Source organism: Natator depressus, chromosome 26 (genome assembly GCF_965152275.1).
Source record: "Natator depressus isolate rNatDep1 chromosome 26, rNatDep2.hap1, whole genome shotgun sequence".
Lineage (NCBI taxonomy): Eukaryota > Metazoa > Chordata > Testudines > Cheloniidae > Natator > Natator depressus.
The window spans coordinates 11,640,294-11,665,075 of NC_134259.1; the positions used below are offsets into that span (position 1 = coordinate 11,640,294).

A 24,782-nucleotide genomic window follows, 5' to 3' on the forward strand; every position below is an offset into this window, starting at 1 on the left:
ATAATAAATAACCATACCTAGCGTTCACATAGAGCACTTTTCAACAGCAGAGCTCAAACCACATAGGCGAAACTGAGGTGCAGAGACTAATCCAAGGCCACCCACCAGGCCAGAGCTGGGAATAGAATCCTGGTCTCCTAAGAGGCAGTCATGTGCTTTAACCACTAGACCCCACAGCCTCATTCCAACAAAGATGAGACTCTGAAAACCACAGGGCTGGAACATTTAAAAAAAACAAAACAGTGAAAGTTGTTGCTTTTTTATCAGAATTTTTCCAGCCAGTTGGCTTCATACACTCAGAGATGGATCCGGCTCACAAATTAAGGATCCGGAATCACATCCAAATCCAAACTTCACTGGAGTTCGGTTTCACGGTTTCAAGTCCAGGCCACTATAGAAAGAGGCCTAGCTTCTTGATTTTATAGATCTACGGGTAGACGTTAGAGATGAACCTGAACCAGAACACCACATCAGTATACAGACTACAATATCCTCCTAAGTCAGTTGTTCTCAAGCCTTCCGTTCTGTGGACCTGATGACAGAGAAAGATTTCTCCGTGGACCACCTCTTTCCCAGCTTCTCAAACCCCCCCCCCCCCCACTCCCTTGCATGGTTCTCCAGGTGCCATTCTGTGGACTAACAATAGCCCATAGTTTGAGAACGGCCACCCTAAGCCTTCAGGGTCTGAGCCAGCTCCCATTTAAGCCAATGGAAAACCTCTGTTTCAATGGGGCAAGATCAAGATCTCATTTGGTTAGCACCCTTAATGCCAGAGTCCTAAAAGTGACAGAGGAACATTGGCCTGTTTATCTCCTTTAACTGTGGCATTACAGGTTAGATATTAGCTCAACCTTTCTAACTATACGGATGGTTAAGCACTGGAACAGAGAGAGGTTGTGGAATCCACATCATTGGAAGTTTCTAAGAACAGGTTGGACAAACACCTGCCAAGGATGGTCTAGGTTTACTTAATCCTACCTTAGCATGGGGGGATGAATTAGATGATCTCTCGAGGACCCTTCTAGCCCTATATTTCTAAGATTCTCTGAACTGGAAATTGTAATAATCCTCAACTGTTGGTAACTTTGTCTTATTTTGAAGAGAGGGTGAAGGTTAGAGATGGGAGGGGCAGGTTAAGCCGGTTGGCAAGAACATGTCACCGGGGTGAACTCGTGTTTCATTTTCACTCTGGAGTTGGGGGTTGGCGGGAGGGGGCGGGTGGGGAAGAGGGAATGTACTCACAACCCCTGTTCGCTGCCAGTCCGGAATGACATCTGCCGAGCCAGTGGAAGCTGAATGCAATGAAAAGCGCTAACAGGTCTCATATCTGCATCACAGCCTCGTCTAAGTGTAATTAATTAGTAGCGCAGCAAGTGGGGGTGAAGTCGCATTTTCTATAGGCTTTTCATTCTGCAGTGATCATTACAGGAGTGATATCGTCCGCGTGCATTTATTCCAAACTAACAAAGTAGCACTTAGTGACTGAAATTTCCTTGCTTCTTAAACTTAACACAGAGAATTCCTGGAGGCTTTTTTTCCTTCCCCGCTCTTACCACTATATTTATAGTGGGACACGTTATCTTGTGTGTTATTCTGGGGGAGGGATTTGTGTACTTCCCCACCGACTGAGACACAATAGTCATTTCCAAGAGGCTTCACTACCGCAGCAAATGGATCGTTAGATAACTTGGTGTCACCATTCTGGCTAGAAAGGAACTTGAAGATGGCTTGTTAGCCTAGGTGCAAGGTAGTCACCCAGGAAGCAAAAGGTCATGGGTCCACAGCCTGACCCTTCCTTCTAGGAGAGCAATCCTTCACCTTTGGGTTTTGATAAATTGGATGGTCTCCATTCGAGATTATACAGTGAATTGCAACAAAGTAGTTAGCCAGGATTCCACTGCAGAACTGGAAAAAAGGAATCAAGCATTGTCAATGTCCCCTCCTGTTTCGTGAGGGTCTGTTCTTGCGCCAAATTATTTCTAAAAGGTGGCCACGTGGGCTGTAAAGGTAGCAGCACGTGGAAAGACCTCAGCCCACGGGAGATAAATGGTTTGGAGCATTAGCGCTGTGATGAGGAGGAACTGGTACAGAGAACCAGTTTTACAGCTTGTGAAATTAGTGACTAGCTCCCTTGAGCAGAAAATAAGGACCACAATCATTCCTAAACTCACTTATTTCTTCAAAAACCGGTTTAATGGGGAACGATACGTCTCACGCCATGGGTACCCATAAAATTTGCCTCATTTCCCCCAAAGTCTAGGTGTTGTCTCAGCCACACGTATTACACAGGAGTCATTCCGGGACCCTCAACCTCTGGTTCTATCTCAGCATAAACCATTCTAGGAGAGGCAGCTATTGGCTATCAGCTTCCTCTGCTGCTCTGGTGACCTTGGTGGGTGGGGGAGAAGGAAGGAGGCAGCAGGAGGAGAAGGCCTGGAGAGGAATCAAGATTCAGCCTTCTCCTTCTTTTTGCCTTTTTTCAGGAAGGATGGGGTCCGGAATTTCTTCTTCTTCTTGGAGGGAGATTTGGATGGCGAGCCTTCTGGGGACACAGGCCCACTGGTAATTGACTCGGTTTTGTCCTTAGGGGCATCTGGGTCAGCATCTATGGTTGTGGTCATCTGGCTCATTCCTTTGCTTAGGGTGTCTTCTGCAGTTTGGTCATCATCTTTCCCATTCACAATCACTGCTGCCGGCTGCGCCATCTCTCCAGCAGCAGCGGGATCAGCAAGGGCTGGGCTGGCGTCCGTCTTCTTAGCACCTTCACAAAAGAAAGAAAGACACAAGGCATGAGGATTTATGGAGGCAGGGTCCTCAATCTCACTAGAAGGGCTACTACTTTGTGTAGCTACAGGACCGGATCGCCTGGCTTTGCCATACAGACGGAACAGCTGATTGCTTTAGGGTTGCTAAAGATAAGGGTCAGCAGAATATTGAAGAAGTGGTTTCAACTGGGAGACCGCAGGCTAATAAGGGGTGGGCATTTTCCAGCTTGCCTAGAGCTAGCCCTGCAGCCTTACTATAATCATTCCACCAGAGACTTCAATGAGGATACTCTAGATTGACATTAGTTTAAATAGAAGCAGAATCTGGCCCACGCTATAAGGAAATTGTCGTGGCCTGATTCCCTTCTCTCTGACACCATTGTAAGTCCACTGGGCCTGGCTCTCCTATGCCGTGCACCTTGGGTATTTATACATCTCTGCAAAGTGGGTGTGATCTGAAGTTGGTGGTGTGTTTCATCCACTTTGCACAGGAGCTGCAGAGCAGTGGGGAATCAGGCCTATGGTATTTACACAGACTAGACCATATCATGCTCCCATTGAATGGGAATTTGGCCCTTGATTTCAAAAGAAGCCAGAGCAGTTTCGCTGTGATGGGGAGAAAACAGGACACTGATGGATTGAGACAATATGGCCGGGAAGGATCATAGACTATCAGGGTTGGAAGGGACCTCAGGAGATCATCTAGTCCAACCCCCTGCTCAAAGCAGGCACAATCCCCAATTTTTTTTGCCCCAGATCCCCAAATGGCCCCCTCAAGGATTGAACTCACAATCCTGGGTTTAGCAGGCCAATGCTCAAACCACTGAGCTATCCCTCCCCCCAAGGATCCTCTGACCCAGACTGATTTCACATCTCCCAGAGCTGGGGAAAGCGCTTGTGCTTCACGTTGCCTCCTTGGTTTCATTTTCCCTCCTTGAATGCAGGCAGAGCTAGAATTCGGAACTAAAGATACGTCTACACGATAGCCACTGCAGTGGCGGAGCTATGCTGCTAAAGCATATGTAACATAAAGCATATGTAGCACCGTGGTGTAGACAGTTCCTACAGCAATGGAAGGGTTCTCTCTCCAAGAGGCTGACAGAAGAATCCTTCCGTCGACCTAGCCATGTCTACACCAGGGGCTAGGTCGATCTAATTACAGTGTTCAGGGTGCAAAATTGTTCAGAGCCACCGAGCAAGGTAGCTAGGTCAGTCTATGTTTTATGTGTAAATCTGGCCTAGATTTAAAACCAGAAGTCTCTCAACTTCCTCCCTGGGAAAAAGAGGTTGCAAATTCCATCTACAGCAATCCGGAGAAGAAGGGGTTATTGCTAACCGAACACAATGCCCAACAGCAGCAGATTGGCCGAGGATGGTCAGAACTCCTGGAAGCCTGTCTGCTAAATGACCTGTACATTTAAACAGTGCTAAGGGTATCTAGGCAGTTGGGTTTTCCATTTGCTCACACATGCTGTTTTTTCTTCCGAGCCCACAAACACAGACTGGGGTGTGTGTTTTGCAAAGGGCTTCTTTTGCAACTAGTGTTAATGAATGATCCTCTTTGACAATGAACTTGGGAAGCTGTGTTCTGGGAAGAAGCAATTAAACAATTGCATGCATGCCTCTCTTCTCTTTTCCTCTTCCTTCTCCTCACCCTCTCTCTTTTTTTCCCCTTGTCCCGTTAGATTTCTTTATTGGATTTACCAAGAGAACTATAATTAACACACCAGACTTCCATAGCACCTTTCAACTAAGGATCCCAAAGGGCTTTACAAGAGGTGCTGAGCCACCCAACGCCCTTGTGAGGCACGCAGTATGATTTCCGTTTTACAGATGGGGAAACTGAGGCACGGATCATTTCGGCAACTTGCCTAAGGTCACACAGTGTGAGGAACAGAACCCATGGATCCCCTGCTCTAATTGCTAGACCGCACTCTTGGCTGATACTTGTCACAGCTTGTGTAAAGCCCATGCAATATACGTAGCAGAGCAGCGGTTCCCTTTGTACATATTCATCATGAATATATTGCTCCCTGGCTGTTTTGCCAACAAACTACCTTTCACCCCTTCTGCGTAGGCAAATATGGGACACGTTTAAAACGGTGATACAACTGCTTGGGTATTTGCCGGGCTGCTGGTTTGTCACTGGGATAGAGCTAGCATCGAAATATGGATAATATTTGGTATGGTGAAAGCTGGATCTCCCCTCTCCAACCCCCCCGCCCCCCAGAGGCTGGCTGTAAGGACACATTAACCTTGCTAATTCAGACAGTGAATACAGTTTGTGCAGGCATCCCCGCCGTGATTCCATAAGGGTTTGGGATAGAGCGCAAACGGCATGGAGGAGGAAGCTTTCTTTCCAGGGCCTGCAGAGCAGAGAACATTTGGAATCAAGCAGTCAGCCCCTAATCTTGGCTGCTCTCATTTGTAAGGCCTGGCTCTTCGCTTGACTCCAAGCCTGCCTGCACCCCCACCCAGCGCTCCTTGACTTAGAGCCCGATCCTGGCGGGCACAGAGAGGTACTTACTCAATGCGTAGCGCTGTCTCTGCTGGGGTTGTTCCTGTGACTAATTGCAATGAATGAAGGTGACAGAATCTGACCCTCAAGACGTAATACAGTTTAGAAAACCCTGGGGCTTGTCTATGCAGAGACCAAGGTATGTCTACCCTTCAAGCTGGGGTGTGGATCCCAGCTCAAAGACACATACCTGTGCTAGCTCTGAGCAAGCCTGTGCACTAAAAATAGATTGCAGCTGAAAGTAGGCACCCTGAGTATGTATCTGTCTGAGAGGATCCCGGGATCCTGAACTGATGGGCTCTCAGCCACTGCCGCATCCACACCACCACCTGACAACTCGTGACTGAGGAATTGGGAGCCCGAAGGTGTAACACTCCACTAAGTGCACCAGCCACAGGGACCCGACTGGAGACACTCTGGAGTCCCTGACTGGGCCGGGTACGCTACTGAAGCCAGGAAGAGACACGAGAAGCGGTCTGTGCGACAAGGTGGATCCTGGCTTGCTGCTGCCACAGCCCCTGCTGTCCGCTACTTGGCTCCTGGTCTCGTCCTCGGTTCCTGACTTTGATTCTGCTCTGTTCCCGGCTCCTGCGCTCAGTCTTATTCCAGTCCCTGAACCTCGTTGCTCCGGTTTCCGACTGCTCTGGCTCCAACCCTAGGCAACGGCTCTTTGTTTCTGACAGAGCGCTGATCCGTGGCTTTAGCTCCTGTTTCCTGTCTGACTTTCAGCTCTGACACCTGGCTCCTGACTTCAGACTTGCCCATTGATCTCCGGTTCCTGAACACTGTGCTGCCTACCAGCCAGACTGCCCATGTCCCAGCCACTAGCATGGTCTTCCACAACCCCTGACACTGTCCGAGACACGAGGACGCCCCTCCACCCACGCTGCTGTGTTAGCTTGATGAGAGGTGAGGCGAGTATGTCTCCTCAAACTCCCAGGTCAAAGTGTAGACATATCCTTTGTGCATGGCAAGCCAGGGTCTGAAGGTACCGTGCACTAGCCTGCCGTGGACTAAGTCACCACATGGACCCAACTACCATGCATGCCAAGTTCCAGAGTGCCCCAAAGCGCACCACGGAACTTTTAGCGCACGGTAGTAGACTCCACATCACGACTTAGTGGGCGAGCACACTCTACGTTCATACCCTGGCTTGCCTCTGCGTAGACAAGCCCTTACTTCCGTCCCTCCCATCCCAGGAGATTGGTCAGAGCCGAGAAAGCGCCAAAATCTGAAGCAGACCGGAGTCCATCTGTAATTTTGACTGAATCAAGCCCTAAGATTGTAGCCTACTTAAAACAGTAACACCCATCACTACGCAAAGGTATGCCAGTCAGTGGCTGGAGTGAGAAGTACTTTGGCGAGAGAAGCCCAGTGCTGAGTCCTGAGAACGTACTCGTGTAAGAATTCAGCCACACATTTCCAAGTAAAGAAATAATGCAAAGGGGTAGTAAGCTGGCTAGGACTGAAGAATGGAAGTAGCTTCAGCTCTCAGACAGGCTGCGTATTCAGTACATGGGTGAAATTTTTCAGCTCAAATTTAACACCCCCCCCCCCCAACAAAATGCAGATTTGGCGACACTAAGACATTTCACAAGATGTCAGTTTCACCAAATTGGTTTGGTAGGGGAAAAAAACAAGTGAAAAATATTCTGAAAAAAATCTTTGCCTCTGTAAGATGCTCTCACATTAGACGGTGTGAGGAACGCAACACTGCATCACCCCCAGACCCTGTGCTCTGCAATATCCTTAAACATACACGGCTTGAAACCTGCCCAGACTCTGGTCTCCTGCGTGGCAGAGAGGGAGCTGCTAGGTGAAATGGTCCCTAGAAGTATCTATAACATCGATTTTTTTCATTTTACCACCCCTGACCCAAGTAATGACTTTCCATCAGAAACCTCATCAAATTTTAGAGCTTTCCTTTTTCCATGCTGTCCTTTAGGAAACTAAAGGCACAAATTGTGTATGCAACAGCAGAAAGTGATATGCACAATGGGAAGCAATGGGGAAAAGACAGAAAAACGGCAAGAAAAGCGGCTTATAGCAAGTGTAAATTGCTTTGCTGGCCAGTTTTGATGCGGGTCATTTGAACTCATAGTCATTCAGATGGCCATTGTTGGTGCTTTGAAATCAGTAAGCTAGGACAAAGCTCTGCTCTCAGATCTGCCTGGCAGATCTTGAATCCTATATTCCATTCCTCCCCCATGCACAGATCCCCACTGATAGAGTGACCAGATGTCCCGATTTTACAGGGACAGTCCCGATATTTGGGGCTTTGTCTTACATAGGCACCTATTACCCCTCACCCCCGTCCCGATTTTTCACACTGCTGTCTGGTCAGGTTACCCACTGAGCTCAGCGGAAGTTCTGTGAACAGGGCAAGAAGAAAACGCTCAAGCCCTCCTGGGTAGAATTTTGTCCATTAAGCAGATTTTGTGATCTTGGTGCGGTGCTCTTGAGGGTGGCAGATTCCTTCTACAAAGACCTGAGGCTACAGCTAGCTCCTTTTTACAGCATTCAGGACTATCTTTAGGTGGAAGAGAGATAGGAGATAAAAATGGGGCATAAAAATAAATCCTTCTCAAAATCTTGAGCAAGGAAAAAGTCAGGGCAACTCTTCTGAAACAGCATATAAGAAAGGAGCCTTTCTTAATCCCTCTGAAGTGAGACGCATCAGCATCTTAATAGAGGTCTAAATCACACAGTTGGATGGTCAAATCAGCACACAGGCAGGTGAAGTGGGAACTTCCGAGTATCAGTGCTTACATACAATGGTGAAAGTTTCTAGAGAAATGACAGATAGAATTGATGAGGATAATAATAATGCTTTGCTCTCGTATAATACTTCCCCACAGTAGATCTCAAAGTGCTTTACAAAGCAGGTCAGTAGCATGATCTCCATTTGTAAAATGGGGAAACTGAGGCATAGAGGGGGGAAGTGAGTTGCCCTAGGTCACCCAACAGGCTAGGGGCTGAGCCAGGAATAGAACCCAGGTCTTCTAAGTGCTGCTCTGGTGCACCGTCCAGTAGGCCACCCTGCCTCTGAGCCTAAGCACTGACTGGAACAGCCAAATGCAGAGCGTGCAGGTTCTATTAAGGTGCCCAGCATCTGAAAACTGGTTCCTGTTGGTCTCCCATACAACGGAAGACGGATACTGGGCGAACTGAAAGCTAGCACACTTGGATGCTTCTCCATGGAGCTGCATCCCTGCTGTGAACGTATTGGAAGATTTTCCCCACCCACCCTCTATCTCCCCTGTGAGAAGCATCCCACCTCCCGCAAGGTGATGGTATGTGAGCTTAGAAAACAGCCTCTCTATACTTACTACAGTGACAAGTATTCAGAATCAGAGGTAAGTCCTTTGGTGAAAGCAACACATGGAAAGAGAAAGGAAGAAATTGTGGGGACAGACATACACCAACACAATGAGACACAATGCGACACAATGAGAACAATAAAAAACGTAACGCCACCACATTGACCTTCATGGACCAGGTCATGTCTTTGCCTAGGACAGCCAGATCTTCATTGTCTCCAGTGATCTGCGCATCTGATCTGAGGAGCGTGCTAATAACTCGCACTATTTCTCTCCCTGCATTACGCCCAGCTACTGATTAACACAACGCTGACGTGTTTTGATTTTATCTATCTGATACCCTCTGATGGTATTACGTTGCCTCTGATCTTACACTGAAATCCAAGGCAGGATATACACACACACACACACACACACACACATACAGAAGAATGGCAAGAAAAGCTGTTTATAGCAAGCGTAAGTAGCTTTGCTGGCCAGTTTTGATGCTGGCCATTTGAACTCATAGTCATTCAGATGGCCACTGTTGGTGTTATATATATATCCTAATTGGATTTCATATATATGTTAGAATTGGAACATATATATATATATATATATATATATATATATATATATATATATCCTGCCTTGGATTTCAATGTAAGAGCAGAGGCTACATAATACCATCATATATATATGTATATATATATATGTATGTATAATGTTCTGGAATCTTTGGGACCAACTCACACGCATCTGACTGACCCAAAGCCCACTGGAGTTAGTAGAAAGACTCCCATTGATTTCAATGGGGTTTGGATCAGGTCCATAGCCAGCAGTTTCTTACGACACGTATTGTTCTGCTCCCTGGTTGCGCCTCGTTTCAAGTTGGACTGCCAACTCTTTGGGGCGGGGGCTGTGTCTTTCTATGGGTTTGTGCAGCGCCTAACACAATGGAGAGCTTATTCCGGGTGAGGGCTTTGGGCACGGCTGCCGTGCAAATAATAAAGAAATAGACACATCTTCGTTCCAAAGGCCTCTTGTGTGATTTGTTGGGACAAAGGTGGCGCAGAACTTATGGCCATAATAACCCACCCTCCTTTTAACAAAGAAAAGGAGGCCTTTCCACTGATGGAAGATGCCCCTCCAAGCCTACAGTATGCCCAGGTCTTGCTGCCCATGTGACAGGGCTCAGGTTTATCCCAGGATGCGACTGCAGGAACACTGCTGCATCCACCCTAGGCAGTACCCCCAAATGCTTCAATTCCTGCCATGCAGCATAACCACCGCCTGGCACGGAGGCTCAACTTACCGTCTGAAGACTTGGCGGGGGACACGGATGGGCTCTTTGGTGGCGACTTTGTGGGGCTTTGCTCTGGGGAAGCAGAGGGGGACTTCACCGGAGGTGCCTGAGATTCCTCCACGCTCGCGTCTCTCTCACCTAGGAGCAGAGAAGACATCCAAGTGCTATGTAAAAAATGGGGGATGGGATCCCAAAAGGCACACTCCTTGCCTGTCTTCTGGGTATGGCTAATTGGAAATATTTCCTCCAAGCATGAATGTTCTGAAGACGTATCGGTTTCCATAGGAAGGGTTTTCTCAGAGCGCTGTACATACACAGGGCACTGGCCAGGGATGTGGGAGAGCCAGAAGCAAGTCCCTATTCTGCTTGATTCAATCTGGGAGGAAAAACTCTGCTCTGAACAAGGCAGAGCAAGGACAAGAACCTGGATTCCCTGGCCAGTGCCCTAGTTAACCCCCCCACAACATACACGCACTTCACGTGACCGAACAAAGCCATAGCCGCTCCCTCCGGTTATTTACCATCTAATCCCAGTTTCTTTCTTTCCACCTCTTTCTTGTACTCCTCCAGCTCTTGGTCGGTTAGCTGGCTGAAAGGGTTGGGAGGCTCTGGCTCGGTCGGTATCTCCTCCTGGGATACTTCTTTTGTCTCCATGTCTGCTTTGGAAGCCAGGTTACTCTCCGCAGACTGAAACCAACCGCAGACACGACATTGCACCATCAGCACGAGGGCTGGGGATACGGTTTAGTGGGTTTTATGGGCCATCTAACTTAAGCTAGCGATCCTCTTTTGTCACGGACCGAGGCTCAGTATTCTAGGAGCACAGCCCATGGCTTAAGTGTTTGTTCTCACAGATGCTGATCCTGATCTGCAGGGAGCACAGCCCCACGTCTAGCAGAACTGATGCAATTCCACCATGCACAAGGGGAGCGGGTTTTGGGGAAGGCACATAACCCCTGCGTGACATGAACTCAGCTCCAGGGTGGGAGGAATACCTTAGGGGGCTGCTATGGGGGGTTGGGCTAGTGGATCCATTACTCTGTGTCTCCACTTGATACTGCCAGCCATGGAGTTGGGGCACAGTGCAGCTTTAACAGGGTGGGGGCAGCTCCACTCCAACTCTGAGCTGGGAGAGAAGCACCCCACTTCAACACCAACACATCGCCATCAGGATTCCCCTACTCCGAGCTCCAGAGCTGGAGCTCGCATGCTTATTCTGCAGAAAAGGACCTGGGGGTTATGGTGGACGAGAAGCTGGATATGAGTCAGCGGTGTGCCCTTGTTGCCAAGAAGGCCAACGGCACATTGGGCTGTATTAGTAGGAGCATTGTCAGCAAATCGAGGGAAGTGATTATTCCCCTCTATTCGACGCTGGTGATGCCATATCTGGAGTATTGTGTCCAGTTTTGGGCCCCTCACTACAGAAGGGATGTGGACAAATTGGAGAGAGTCCAGCGGAGGGCAACGAAAATGATCAGGGGGCCGGGGCACATGACTTACGAAGAGAGGCTGAGGGAACTGGGGTTATTTAGTCTGCAGAAGAGAAGAATGAGGGGGGATTTGATAGCTGCCTTCAACTACCTGAAGGGGGGTTTCAAAGAGGATGGAGCTCGGCTGTTCTCAGTGGTGGCAGATGACAGAACAAGGAGCAATGGTCTCAAGTTGCAGTGGGGGAGGTCTAGGCTGGATATTAGGAAACACTATTTCACTAGGAGGGTGGTGAAGCACTGGAATGGGTTACCTAGGGAGGTGGTGGAATCTCCATCCTTAGAGGTTTTTAAGGCCCGGCTTGACGAAGCCCGAGCTGGGATGATTTAGTTGGGGATTGGTCCTGCTTTGAGCAGGGGATTGGACTAGATGACCTCCTGAGGTCTCTTCCAACCCTAATCTTCTATGATTTTATTCACCCTTAACCCACACATGACTTCTGCCTCAATCGGCAGAGAGCAGAGATGTTTACTGCTCTGTAACATTCCCCGTGAAGCTAGCCCCTTCGTTAATAAGAGTACCGGACTCCTGCTCTTCTCTGCTATCACGCTGGCTAAGAGCTGGGACTGGGGTCCTGCCGATTTCACATCCTGGCGGTTTTGCTCCCGAATCTGTGGGTGAAAAATCAGCCAATAAATAAAAAGAGCTGAAATAAAAGTCTAGCCTAGCTGGCTTAGGGGCACGGTAATAGATAGAGCGGGCCTTGAATTGCCCCTGCTTTGCACCTCGGAGAGACATTTACACTTGGGCTAAGGTAGCGTAAAAAGCTCTTTGCACCAGTATCAAGGAATCAGAGAGTCAAGCACAGAACCTCTCTCTCCTTGGCTGCCCATCTGAATCCAGTTTAGCTCAGTAGCGGCTGAATGCTCTTGCCATCCAACGCCTGGTCCTTGGCCTACGTGAAACGAGTCAGCATGTCTCAGCCCCGTTCCTAGAGGACAGGGAGGTTGAGCGTGACACTGGCACTATCTGGAACTTCCGCCTCAGCCAGGAGGCCAAGTACCGACTGAGTCACTGAGTGAATTTCCCTCTGACCTAGGAGTGGTTCATTCCGAACAGGGCTGAATCGTGTTTACAAGGCAGCGCTGGGGAAAGGGTATATGGCAAACTACCCTTGTGCCTGCTCTGGTGGTGAACAGATGATTTCAAAGTTGCAAGTCTGGACCTCACCACCAGCACTAAACTTGTTTACATAAAATGAAGAGAAAAAGTAAAAAGGAAGTGGGTCATCTGTTTCCCCCACCAGCTGCAGGAAAGTCAGGTCACTGGAGTCTCCAAGGAATCTACTGATTCTCGGCCACCTGGAAACTAAGACCTGCCGGAGAGCATGGGGTGACAAGAGAGACACTGAGAGCTGACACACCTTGTTCCTCATTTCCAGCACTTCCTGTGGGTCTGTATAGAGAGGCACAAATTGGTTGGGGTTTTCGATTCGGATCGGGGTCCCGCTGCTGGTTTTTTCCACCTCATCGGCCTTCATCCACTGGCCCGTACCAAGGATAGGTAGGGAAAGAGCAAAGAAAATGCATCAAGCCTGGAACTGCACTATCATTAAGATCCAGGAGAAACATGGGCCCAGCCTATGGGTTTCTGACCCACCACAGAATTTCAGATGTTCCAAATTTTGTAGACATTCAGAGCTGGGCAGAATCCCTTACGGAGAAAGGAGCCAGCTGCAAAATTCAGGAATCTGAATTTGGATTCAGATCTAACCCACCCCCTTCTCTGATGTTCAAGGTTTTGGTTCAGCCCATTCGGGTTCAATTCCACACATCTGGATTCTGGTGTGTGCCACTTCAGGGTTTTGCCTTGACTTGTGTCTACTAAGCAATTGTTAAATCCCTATCCAAATGTCTATCTAGCTTAGGAACTTGTAGGGCCCCCAGTACCATAGCATCTCCCCACCTTTAATGTATTTCTCCTCCACGCTCCTGTGAGGCAGGGCAGGGCTATTATCCCATTGTACAGATGGAGAACTGAGGCTAAGTGACTCGCCCAAGGTCACACAGGAAGTCAATCACAAAGTAAGGGATTGACTGGGTGACTCCAGAGCCCCAGGCGAGCACCCTCACCACTGGCCCACTCTTCCTGCCTATGCCCCAGGTGACTCCACTCTGTTGGAAACCCCAGCTGGTTAGCGCATCTTCCAATAGAAAAGGAAGGTGAACATTGCGGGGGGGAGGGATACCTCAGTGGTTTGAGCATTGGCTTGCTAAACCCAGGGTTGTGAGTTCAATCCTTAAGGGGGCCATTTTGGATCTGGGGCAAAAATTGGGGATTGGTCCTGCTTTGAGCAGGGGGTTGGACTAGATGACCTCCTGAGGTCCCTTCCAACCCTGATATTCTATGATTTTTATACAGACCAGTCGCCAATTTTGGGAGGCCTCCCCGTGGTACCTGTTGCTGCTGGAAAGCAGCTTTGATGCCTGAAAGCCGAGGGGTTGTTTTCAGCGATGTGTGAACTGGTTTGAATACAAACTGCCCCTTCCCCCCAAAACCTTCCCCTAAAACCTGAAGGTAACGATTTACAGGCTGTCCTACTCTGGGCCTGGCCTGAACCCCAGTTACTCTGTGAGAGGCTGTGCTTGGGGTATACCGAGTCCAACCAGAAATATCATGAGAACGTCTAGATTGGCTCCAAGCATCTATTGGGCCTTTCAACTCCTTACCCGCTGCGCTCCGCTGTTGTGGAGGAAGTTGGCCATGTTCCTTTATGACGGTGCCTCAAACCCAGCAAACAAAGCGCATTCCCCCTTACCGTGGTCTTAGTCCGTTGGCTGCCCGCGCTTCTCTGGTTCTCCTCAGCTACGTTCACCCGTAGGTAGGTGTTGGGCGTGTTTAGCCAGCGGGTCTTCTCCTTCTGCTGCTTCTGGGCATGCTGTCGGAGGGTGGCGATGGGAGCACCCTCCTCCTCAAAGACGAATGCTGTGACGGTGGCAGGGATCAGCACATCACTTTTATGCTTGGTTTTCTCCTGCACAAAGGGGTGCCGATACTTGTAGCCTGTTCGGTAACCCTGGAAGGACACAAACAGAATGCTTCTTTACTTGGAAAACTCTAGGGCAGAGGTCCCCAAACTGTGGCATGCGCCCCCTTAGGTGGGGGCGGAGGGACGTTCAGGGGGCGTGGCTGGGGCCCAGGAGGGAGTGCCACCCAGTTCCACTCCTGGCCCCAGCGCCGCTCCTGGCCCCAGCTCCGACTCCTGGCCCCCACCCAACTCCAGCTGCCGGCAGTGCACCCAGGGTCCTGGCTGCTGGCCCCACGCCCAGGGTCCCGGCCGCCAGCTGTGGCCCCAGTCACCAGTCCCCTTACCCAGGTCTGCGTCCCCTCCCTGAGCCACGTCCCTGACTCCGGGAGGGGGGTATAGACAGGGGTTGGGGGAGTGCGAGGTTAAAAGTTTGGGGACCACTGCTCTAGCTATTAGGACTGGGCAAAAAATGGGGGGGGGAAAGGATAGAGAAAAATGCCATGGGGTTCAAACCAGATCTAGTGCTTGATTTGATTCTGCTTTTTCCCCTTTTTGCAAAACCACTGAAATTGTTATTAACATTTTTTGTCTCCCCAAATCCTGGTTTTTAGGAATGGTTTCAGTGAATGAAAGTTTTGATGATGTCTGCAACAACATTTCTGATACAAGCAAATTTTAAAAGCGTTGCAACAAACAAACCCCAGACTGTCGCATTTAATGGTTTTGAAAAAAGGCCATTTTGTTTTGAAACAGTTCTTCATTCAAGCATTTTTGGCCAGCGGTGCTATCTGCCCATATCCCTGTGGTCAAACAAGGGCTATCTACCACCTAGATCTTTGCCTCTTCCCTCCCAAGACTGCTGTAAACTCGCTCCCCCAGAGGCAGGAAGAGAGCACTCACGATGCCCCGAACTGGATCTGTAGTCTGTTCAGCTGGCATGCCTGATGTTTCGAGGCAGAATCCTTAGCAGGAAAGCAAATTGCTTGTTTGACCTGGGACACACCCCGTGAGATGCTGAAGCTATGTCTACACTGCAGCTGGAGACGTGATCTGCAGCTTGTGTAAACCTGCCTGCACTGGCTCCAGGCGGGCGGAAGGGGAGTGTGGAGAGCGAGTAACGGGTCACAGCTAAATCGGCTGGAGACCTACCAGGTTGTCCAGCATTCTCATGAGGGCCTCAAACTCATGCTCTCCCAGGCGGCTCTTCTGCATGGGTCCGAACGTGCTCCCGGCCCATCGGACTGACCCAACGTCGTGGGGCCTGTACTTCTCCCGCTCCAGGACAATCAGATTCTCCATTCCCCCAGCGCTAGACAAGGCGGAGACCTAGAGCAAAGCACAGACACTACAGCAACAGAGGAGCCGCTGGAGAAGCCGCTGAGAAAGGGCCAGGTTCTTGGTTACGCGCCACCCCCGTTTGCTCTGCAGAAAGGGGAAGGATTCTGGCCAGCAGAGCGTTCCCTTGGTGGAAGGGAGCTCCGGAATGGAATAAAGCCTCTACAGTGGACTCCTGCAGCAGCTACTCGCCAGCCCAGCCTTGGGGGCGTGCCAGAGTTACCCTACACCACTGGTCCCCAAACTTTTTACCTTGCACCCCCCGTGCCCCCCTCCCGCCCTCTGGAGCCAGAGGTGCAGCTCTGGGAGAGGGGGGACACAGACAGGGGTAAGGGGGATAAGGCTGGGGCCACAGCTGGGGCGGGCGCAGGGCTGGGAGCAGAGCCCCGGGCGCGGGGCCAGCAGTGGGGGCCAAGAGCAGAGCCCCCAGTGCAGCACCTCACCAGGAGTGGAGCCTTGGGCACGGGGCTGGCAGCTGGGACCAGGAGCGGAGCTGGGTGGCACTCCCTTCCGGTCCCCCCATGGGATCTGGCCCGGGCCCCTGAATGGAAACAATGTCCCCTGCCCTGAAGGGTTTGCCATGTGAGACCCTAATCCTGCCAACATGCATGTTACTCATGCACCCGGATGGTTTGCAGCGTCGGTCCCAATCCATGTATTTACCGACGACCTTTTCCTCTCCTCAGCTGACGGCACCGAAAGAGCAGCGTGGCGCTTGCCTAGGTACACATGTAACAGCCCCCAACCCCAGAGCGCTCCCCGCCTGCCAGCCACAGAGGCAGAGCGCATGCCAGTCTGGAAACAAAGCCAAGCAGCCTCGGGAGTCACTAGGCATTCAAATGCCGCTATTGTGCTGGGGAGTTAATGAGGAGAGAGTAATGAGCGGGGGCGGAGAGGAGAGACAGGGAACAGGCAGCGGGGCCCATGAGTAGCAGGAATATCCCAAAGCCCTTTGTCAACAAGGCTGCGCGTGGGAAGGAGGCAGTCCGCAGAGGGCATGTATTCCCAGCCCTTCACCTGCAGGTGGCTCCTGGGCCAGGCCTCAGCAAGCGCTGCTGACCTCGTTTCCCCAGCTAAAGTAGGTCGATGTGCAGAGAGGAGGACAGCGGCATTTGTAATAAGCATCACTGATGGCAAGCGAGCTGCCTAACCAGCACAACCAAACCCGCCGCGTCGTTACAGCCACGCCAGTGCCGCGTGGGAAGAGCAGAGCCGAGCAGGAGAAAGTTATCATCATGTTGCATATTCAGGCTTTGCTGACAAGCCACCGTTTAAAAAATCAAAAATCGAAAACCAACCCACAAAGGAAATGGACAGTAGCTGTAGGTGAGGCCGCAAGAGGTTTGGCTGTAGGCACGGAGCCCGGGCAGAGATTTGAGCACTGGTGTCTTCAGCGATTCCAGTGCCGATAACAGTGCCAACCTCTGAGGATTGTGGCATCATCCCAGACATGGCCATATCACCCCTTCCGTGCATGGAATACCTGAGCAGCTGGACGACTGTCCTTTCTTAATGCAAACCCTTCCTACAGACCGGTTTACTTCATGTGGCCAAGAAGAAGCTATGAACAGGCCAACCCCTGTTTATTCCCTTTTCTGTTCTTCCCAGTGCCTCCTGCTGACTCTGGCTGGTTTGTTCAGATCGAGACAGATGCTGTATTGTTTTGCATGCTATGTTTATGGGGATTTGGGAAGCCTGGTGAGGGTTTGAGTTGGTGACAGAACTGAGGGCGTTTGCCTGTTAACATTCTGGGTGACTAACGTTGATTACCCGAGGGAGGTTAGGTTTCTAGATGTGCTGATGGATATCATTATCAGATAGAATCACGTTTATGATGGTCGTGCCCCTAAGGATCAACCAAGAGATGGTCTCCACTGTAGTATTCCCCATTCCCTGCCCCGAAGTGCTTACAAGGGAAACACCAAGACAAATACAGGGTGGGGGAAAGGCCATAACACACAAGCAGAGTGAACAATGTGGTGGCAGCCAATGTCATGTTCCAATTTTGGGTTTAGTTAGGAGGGGATCAGCTAAATGGAAAGAAAAGAGAAGAGAGAGGGAGCATTGAAAGGAAGGAGAGTGAGGGGGACAGGGCAGGAGGGAAGAGGGTAAAAGTGGCAGGTGTGGAGTAAAGCACTGGTGCCCTTGGATGTTTTTAACATTTGTCAAAAGCCTCCAGTGTGCCGGCAAAGCTCTCTGCTCTGATCTACGCCTAGAAATGAATCCGTGGCATGGGTAGAATTGATGGTGCTTGATAATAAATAATAATCATTTTAACTACAATAACGGCAGTGCCAATGTAGTGAGGGGTTTGAAGCCAAAGACTTCTTCTGGATATGGCTCAGGTTGAAACTGGCGACACCCTGGTCTCAAAGCGTTTGTACAGGTGCACCTAGATGGTGTACTGAAGGCAAATGCTCCCAAAACTAGCCCAGCAAACACACACTACGCCTGAAATACCGTCCCTTGCCATGTTACACCCTCTCTTCTACTGTGAGCTCTTTGGGCCCGATTCACATCGCACATTGGTTTTTACATGGGTGTAATGCCATTGACTTTGGTGGCATTATTCCTGATTTATGCTGGTGTATGCAAGATCCAAATCAGGGCCACTGTCTTTTATTCATCATGAAAGCACCACTCACGTTTATGGCACCGTATAAATAATGAACAACAACCGCAATCGCTACTTTTGCATCCCCATTTGAGCTCTTGCTGAGCTCTGAAGGCTTAGAGGGCGAGGTTTCCAAATCAGCATTTGCTAATCTCTGCTCTCACTGAAGTCAGTGGGAAATCATTTAGGCTAGTGCCAAACACTTCTGAAAATCCCACCCCAAACCAACAGTCAACAGCGGAGGAGAAAGCAAAGGCTCAGTTCAAGTTATTGAGCAAATAACAGGGCAGCAGCTGAAACTCAAGGCTAACCTGGGAGTGACTGAAAGCCACGACCGTAAATAAAGCTGTAAAAAAAAAACCAAAACACTGGAAGTTGGTTTCTGTCCTGAAGTCTGTTCCAGGGACTGCCCAGTAGAGGGAGATAAATGATCAGTGCAATGCAGCTAGATTGAATTGGTGTATTCCTGGCAGCACTCTCCTACAAACCCTAATCTGCTCCTTGGGGGACACCTCCCCAGGGTCAAAACAAGATGTTGCCATCCTGCAGCCCACCATCTACACCAAGCACTTGAGTATTTCACAGTTGTGGCTGGAAATCCTGCAAGATGTAGTATTTGGGATGGGGGCTTTAGAACGCTGGAGTTTATACCACAGTGATAACTTGCAAACACAGGACTCATTGAGTCTGGTACAGAGGGGTTTGTAATGATCCTGGGTCTCTCCCCATATTAGGCATACCAGACACAATGCAGTCCTGTCTTAGCAAGTTATCACTGTGAGTCTGTCTGCCAGTCTATACTGGCGGTAGGGAAGGGAAAGAGAGCAAGTCGTTTTGTCTTTAGCTTATGGGAGACACTCCAACTCTACAGTGACAAGAATCATAAGTACCTAGGTGGCTGGTTAGATGGAATATTCATCTAGATTACATAGCGAGCAGAGTAACAAAGCATTGTAATGAGACGCGACCTTGGAAACACATCGACGAGGGCAGATGCTCATTCCAACGTGCTGCCCCGGTGGAGTCGCTCACCTGGATCTCACAAGCAGCCTGCAAGTGAAAGGTTTTATAGAAAGCTTCCTCCACCGTGTCGCCCAGAGTGATCACGCCGTGGTTTCGCAGCACCAGGATCTGCGGGGAAAATGAAACACTAGCTAACACGGTCCTTGCCAGTCAATTCATTTCTTTCTAAAGAGGCTCAGAGATACGGTCCATCGACAAGTCTGGGTTTTTGCCCAGCACCTGAAGGTCCCTCAAATGACTTGCAGGCTATTTCAGCTCACATTCGGAATGACAGGTTCTGTAAAAAGTGACCGCAATTTAACCCCTTTGTAACTTCCCAGATGTTGAGTAGTTCTGATACTTCACCTGGTTTATTGGCCATTTCCTTCTAATCCAATCTATGTGGCACTCCTCTTGCTGTGTCTGGTCTCGGAAAAGCTTTACAAACATTTATGAATCAAACCCCGGGTATTTCAGGACACAGGTGGGTAAACTGAGGCACAAAGCAATTGGGAGGCCCAAACTCAAACAGCAGGGCAATCGCCCATCCAGCTGTAGAACCCAGCCTTCTCAGCCTGGTGCTTTCGCCACTTGATGGGCCCAAACCTCACAACACGTCAGAATGTGAAGCCCTGACAGGACCGCAAACCAGAACCCAAACCCCAGCACAGGACCCAGATCCGAACGCCACCTCTTCGGCCCATCTCCAGTGAAAATATTACTGGGTCAAACCCATTCCTGGAGCAACTCATAAGAACATAAGAACGGCCATACTGGGTCAGACCGAAGGTCCATCCAGCCCAGTATCCTGTCTACCGACAGTGGCCAATGCCAGGTGCCCCAGAGGGAGTGAACCTAGCAGGTGATGATCTAGTGATCTCTCTCCTGCCATCCATCTCCACCCTCTGACAAACAGAGGCGAGGGACACCGTTCCTTACCCATCCTGGCTAATAGCCATTAATGGATTTAACCTCCATGAGTTTATCCAGTTCTCTTTTAAACCCTGTTATAGTCCTAGCCTTCCTAACCTCCTCAGGCAAGGAGTTCCACAGGTTGACTGTGCGCTGAGTGAAGAAGAACTTCCTTTTATTTGTTTTAAACCTGCTACCCATTAATTTCAATTGGTGGCCCCTAGTTCTTATATTATGTGAAGAAGTAAATAACGTTTCCTTATTCACTTTCTCCACACCACTCATGATTTTATATACCTCCATCATATCCCCTCTTTATCTCCTCTTTTCCAAACTGAAAAGTCCTTGCCTCTTTAATCTCTCCTCAGATGGGACCCGTTCCAACCCCCTAATCAGTTTAGTTGCCCTTTTCTGAACCTTTTCGAATGCCAGTATATCTTTTTTGAGATGAGGGGACCACATCTATATGCAGTATTCAACTTGGATTTATATAAGGGCAATAAGATATTCTCCGTCTTATTCTCTATCCCTTTTTTAATGATTCCTAACATCCCGTTTGCTTTTTCGACTGCCGCTGCACACTGCGTGGACGTCTTCAGAGAACTGTCCACGATGACTCCAACATCTTTCTCCTGATTAGTTGTAGCTAAATTAGCCCCCATCATATTGTATGTATAATTGGGGTTATTTTTTCCAATGTGCATTACTTTACATTTATCCACATTAAATGTCATTTGCCATTCTGTTGCCCATTCACTTAGTTTTGTGAGATCTTTTGGAAGTTCTTCACAGTCTGCTTTGGTCTTAACTATCTTGAGCAGTTTAGTATCATCTGCAAACTTTGCCACCTCACTGTTTACCCCTTTCTCCAGATCAATTATGAATAGGCTGAATAGGATTGGTCCTAGGACTGACCCTTGGGGAACACCACTAGTTACCCCTCTCCATTCTGAAAATTTACCATTTATTCCTACCCTTTGTTCCCTGTCTTTTAGCCGGTTCTCAATCCATGAAAGGATCTTCCCTCTTATCTCATGACAACTTAATTTCATAGAATCATAGAATATCAGGGTTGGAAGGGACCTCAGGAGGTCATCTAGTCCAACCCCCTGCTCAAAGCAGGACCGATCCCCGACTAAATCATCCCAGCCAGGGCTTTGTCAAGCCTGACCTTAAAAACTTCTAAGGAAGGAGATTCCAACACCTCCCTAGGTAATGCATTCCAGTATTTCACCACCCTCGTAGTGAAAAAGTTTGTCCTAATATCCAACCTAAACCTTCCTCACTGCAACTTGAGACCATTACTCCTTGTTCTGTCATCTGCTACCACTGAGAACAGTCTAGAGCCATCCTCTTTGGAACTCCCTTTCAGGTAGTTGAAAGCAGCTATCAAATCCCCCCTCATTCTTCTCTTCCGCAGACTAAACAATCCCAGTTCCCTCAGCCTCTCCTCATAAGTCATGTGTTCCAGTCCCCTAATCATTTTTGTTGCCCTCCGCTGGATTCTCTCCAATTTTTCCACAAGTGAGGGACCCTGTCAAAGGCTTTCTGGAAATCTAAGTACACTATGTCCACTGGATCCCCCTTGTCCACATGTTTGTTGACCCTGCTGAGCTGTATTAGCCCGACGGCTGATCAGACACAATATCTTTCAGTCGGAGGTGTGTCTTTTCTCCTAACCTTGCAGGTTGGTCCAAGGCACTTCTGTAGTTCGATCCTGTCTGCCTCTTCCTCCATCTCTCCATTGAAATCGAAGTACACAATGTTGCCTAGCAGCAGGGCATCGTGGGATACAGGCAGGATGCCACATTTCATGGCAGACACCTGGCAAACAGAGAGAACACAGGAAGCCACGGGGAAGATCAGCATTTTGGTTCCCTCACGTTTACACCAACTGTCGAGTCTACGCTCAGCTTTCAAACCGGCAACCTGTGGCCTGTTGTTGCACTTTTACGGCCCTGATCCTGCAATATCCTGAGCATCCTTCTCCCTCTCTCTCAGTGGAATCAACGGGCGCGGACGTTGCCCAGCATCTCCCAGGACTGGCCCGTCAGACCAGCGGCTGCATCAGTTTGCGGGCATATGAAGCCATGAAGGTTCAGCAGCGGCAGATCAGTGTAAACAATGAGCCTCTGCCATCAGCGCCAACAAAAGGAACCCAGGAAAACAGCAGTTTTGTAGCAGTCACATATTTTGGCCTGTCTCCTTCGAGGGGCTGCATCTTTCCCTTACTTTTATGCATCCCACCCACAGCTTCTGCCTCACATTAGAAGCATAAAGCAACTGACCGAAGTTGAGTCACATGAAGTTTGGGGATAAAAAAATGTTCATTTCTTAAATGATGGAACATGCACATGTCCGAGAAGTGCTCAAGTGAGGGGCAAACGGAGCCCCCTTCTCGGGGCCCTGCAGCATCCCAGTGCGGCAGACAGAGCACAGTCCCACTGTGCAGAAAGGACTGAATGAGCACAGACCTTGCCCAGTTCTAGTGTAATCCCCCTGAGCAGTAGCATGCCAGGGGCAAGAGAGGGCAGGTCGTCTCCCAGCACCCCTCCTGTAAGTCAAGTATTATCCCCATAGAACAGTTGGGGAAACTGAGGCACAGAGCCATTCAGCGACTTGCCCACGGTCACACTGTCTGTGACCGAGGTGGCAAGAGAACTCCGAACCCCCGAGTCCTGGCCCCTCAATGTAACCTTTTATATGGCGTTCAAAGTGGTGCACACGGTCTGGTGAAAGTCCGTTGCACTGGGGTGAATTTCATCCCTCTCATCTTCGCATGAGCAAAGACCATTTGCATGCTCAGGGGGTTGCGGGGAGGTGTTATAAAGTCCCGGGTACAGTTCTAAAGTCGAGGTTGAAACCCATTGGAAAATAAGCCTCAGTAAGGACTGGTCTCTCATAACCCATTAGGAATGACGCTACTTAGCAGAGATGGGCTTGTGCTAGACATTCAGACTAACGAAGTCACTGCCCTTGAGTTTTGTCCCAGGATCAACAAATGCTGTGGCTGTCCGGAAACAAGAGGCCATTCTCCTGTGCAGATGTTCTGCTGTTTTTATTAGCTGCTAAAGTAACAGCCGTACTTGATGCAAATACCTGTCCTATTTACAAAGCATCACAGGGTTTCTAAAGGGAAATGAAAATTAATACCACTGTGTCAGAGGCCCCGTTAATTCCACTGATTTTAACGGGATGTGGATCGGCTTTTGAGGGAGCGATGTGTTTGAGAGACGCGTGGAGTGGGGATGCCACACACGGATCTCAAAGCCACAGAGGCGAGCAGGGTGTTATCAGCAATGAGCCTGAACGAAGCCCTGGATTCCCCACCCTCCCAGCCTCGCTCAGGATGTTCAGAGCCGGAGCTGAACTCTGCAGCTCTCTACGGCTGCGGGGCAAACCGTACAGCGGCTGACCCTGGCAAACCCGTCAGCATGACTGATTGGGCTCCTTACCGCAGCAGTGTCAGGCGTGTGCAGGTGGATAATGCACCTGATGTCGGGTCTGGCTGCGTAGATGGCTGAGTGCAGGCCAAATCCTCTCGTGTCCACGGAAAAACTGGTGCTGCCCTGCTCCACCACTTCACCCAGGATGTTCACTTTAATCTGCAGCAGGAAAGAAACGAGGCCGCTGGAGATTTACCGGGGAGGGGAGGAATTCACACTCCCCATGGCTCACCCCAGATTTGCAGAACATCACTGCGCTCCCTCATCAACCCGTTGGAGCCACCTTCCAGGTGGCTCTGCATTCAAAGAATGTGCTCCCTTCTAAAAGATCTGCTCTTGGAAGTATTTTGAGGGAGTTCTCTGGCCTGCGCTCTACAGGTGTTCAAATTAGATGATCACAATGGTCCATTCTGGCCTTGGAATCTATTAATTAAGCCTGCGAGGTAGGTACGGGATACAGACTCAGGTCCGTCAATTCTACAGCAACTCAGCCCGTTCCCATACGGCCTGTGACATCTGCTGGGATCACAATCTACTGTGTGCCATGCATGCGTGAAGAGAACATCCATTGGGTGGCTATTGAATGTTCACTGTCTATCTTTTTCAAAATGGTGATAAAAACCATGAAACTTTGCATTTTGACCAAAAAAGGGTGAAAAAAATGGTGAGATTGCCACACATATTTCTCTCCCCCTCACACCGCAGTTTTCAAACCACTCTGGAGCATTTCAAATTTCAAAATTTTGAGAAAAAACGGTGGGAGTGGAGGTGGAATTTGTTAAAAAATAAATCATAATTTTTGGTCTTTTTTTAAACTCTCTCTCATAAAGAATTCTTTGCCGTCAACGTCTCCCAAAGCAGTCCCAGATTACCAGCATGGATTTAATTTACCATCGAGAGAGAGAGAGAAAGTGGAGGGTTTCATTTTGAAGGGAGAGAGTGTTATTTAGCACACTCACCAGACTAGAAGCAGTGACTTCATTACACGAAAGACCTGTAGGGCAGATCAAGAAGTGATCCTGTTCTTTGCTGACACGCATCTACCAAAAGAAATGCACAGGAGTGGGGGGAAAGAGGCGAGTTAAGATTAACTGGACAATTTTCAGTAGCATGTGCATTCTTACTTTCC

The 24,782-nt window shown here is 49.4% G+C and overlaps 1 protein-coding gene across 1 annotated transcript in view; it reads right to left on the reverse strand.

Moving 5' to 3' along the window:
* Positions 1–598: 598 nt before the first annotated feature.
* Positions 599–24,782, reverse strand: part of ADD2 (adducin 2) — a 91,895-nt gene continuing 67,711 nt past the window's right edge. The window contains exons 5-15 of the mRNA XM_074940201.1: positions 24,613–24,693; positions 23,663–23,812; positions 21,888–22,031; positions 19,326–19,424; positions 15,494–15,670; positions 14,135–14,392; positions 12,740–12,859; positions 11,898–11,987; positions 10,410–10,575; positions 9,898–10,026; positions 599–2,761 (exon numbers count right to left, since the gene is read on the reverse strand). Of these exons, the coding sequence (XP_074796302.1) occupies positions 2,445–2,761; positions 9,898–10,026; positions 10,410–10,575; positions 11,898–11,987; positions 12,740–12,859; positions 14,135–14,392; positions 15,494–15,670; positions 19,326–19,424; positions 21,888–22,031; positions 23,663–23,812; positions 24,613–24,693 (1,731 nt within the window). The 3' untranslated portion in view covers positions 599–2,444. The remainder of the gene's footprint in view (positions 2,762–9,897; positions 10,027–10,409; positions 10,576–11,897; positions 11,988–12,739; positions 12,860–14,134; positions 14,393–15,493; positions 15,671–19,325; positions 19,425–21,887; positions 22,032–23,662; positions 23,813–24,612; positions 24,694–24,782) is intronic.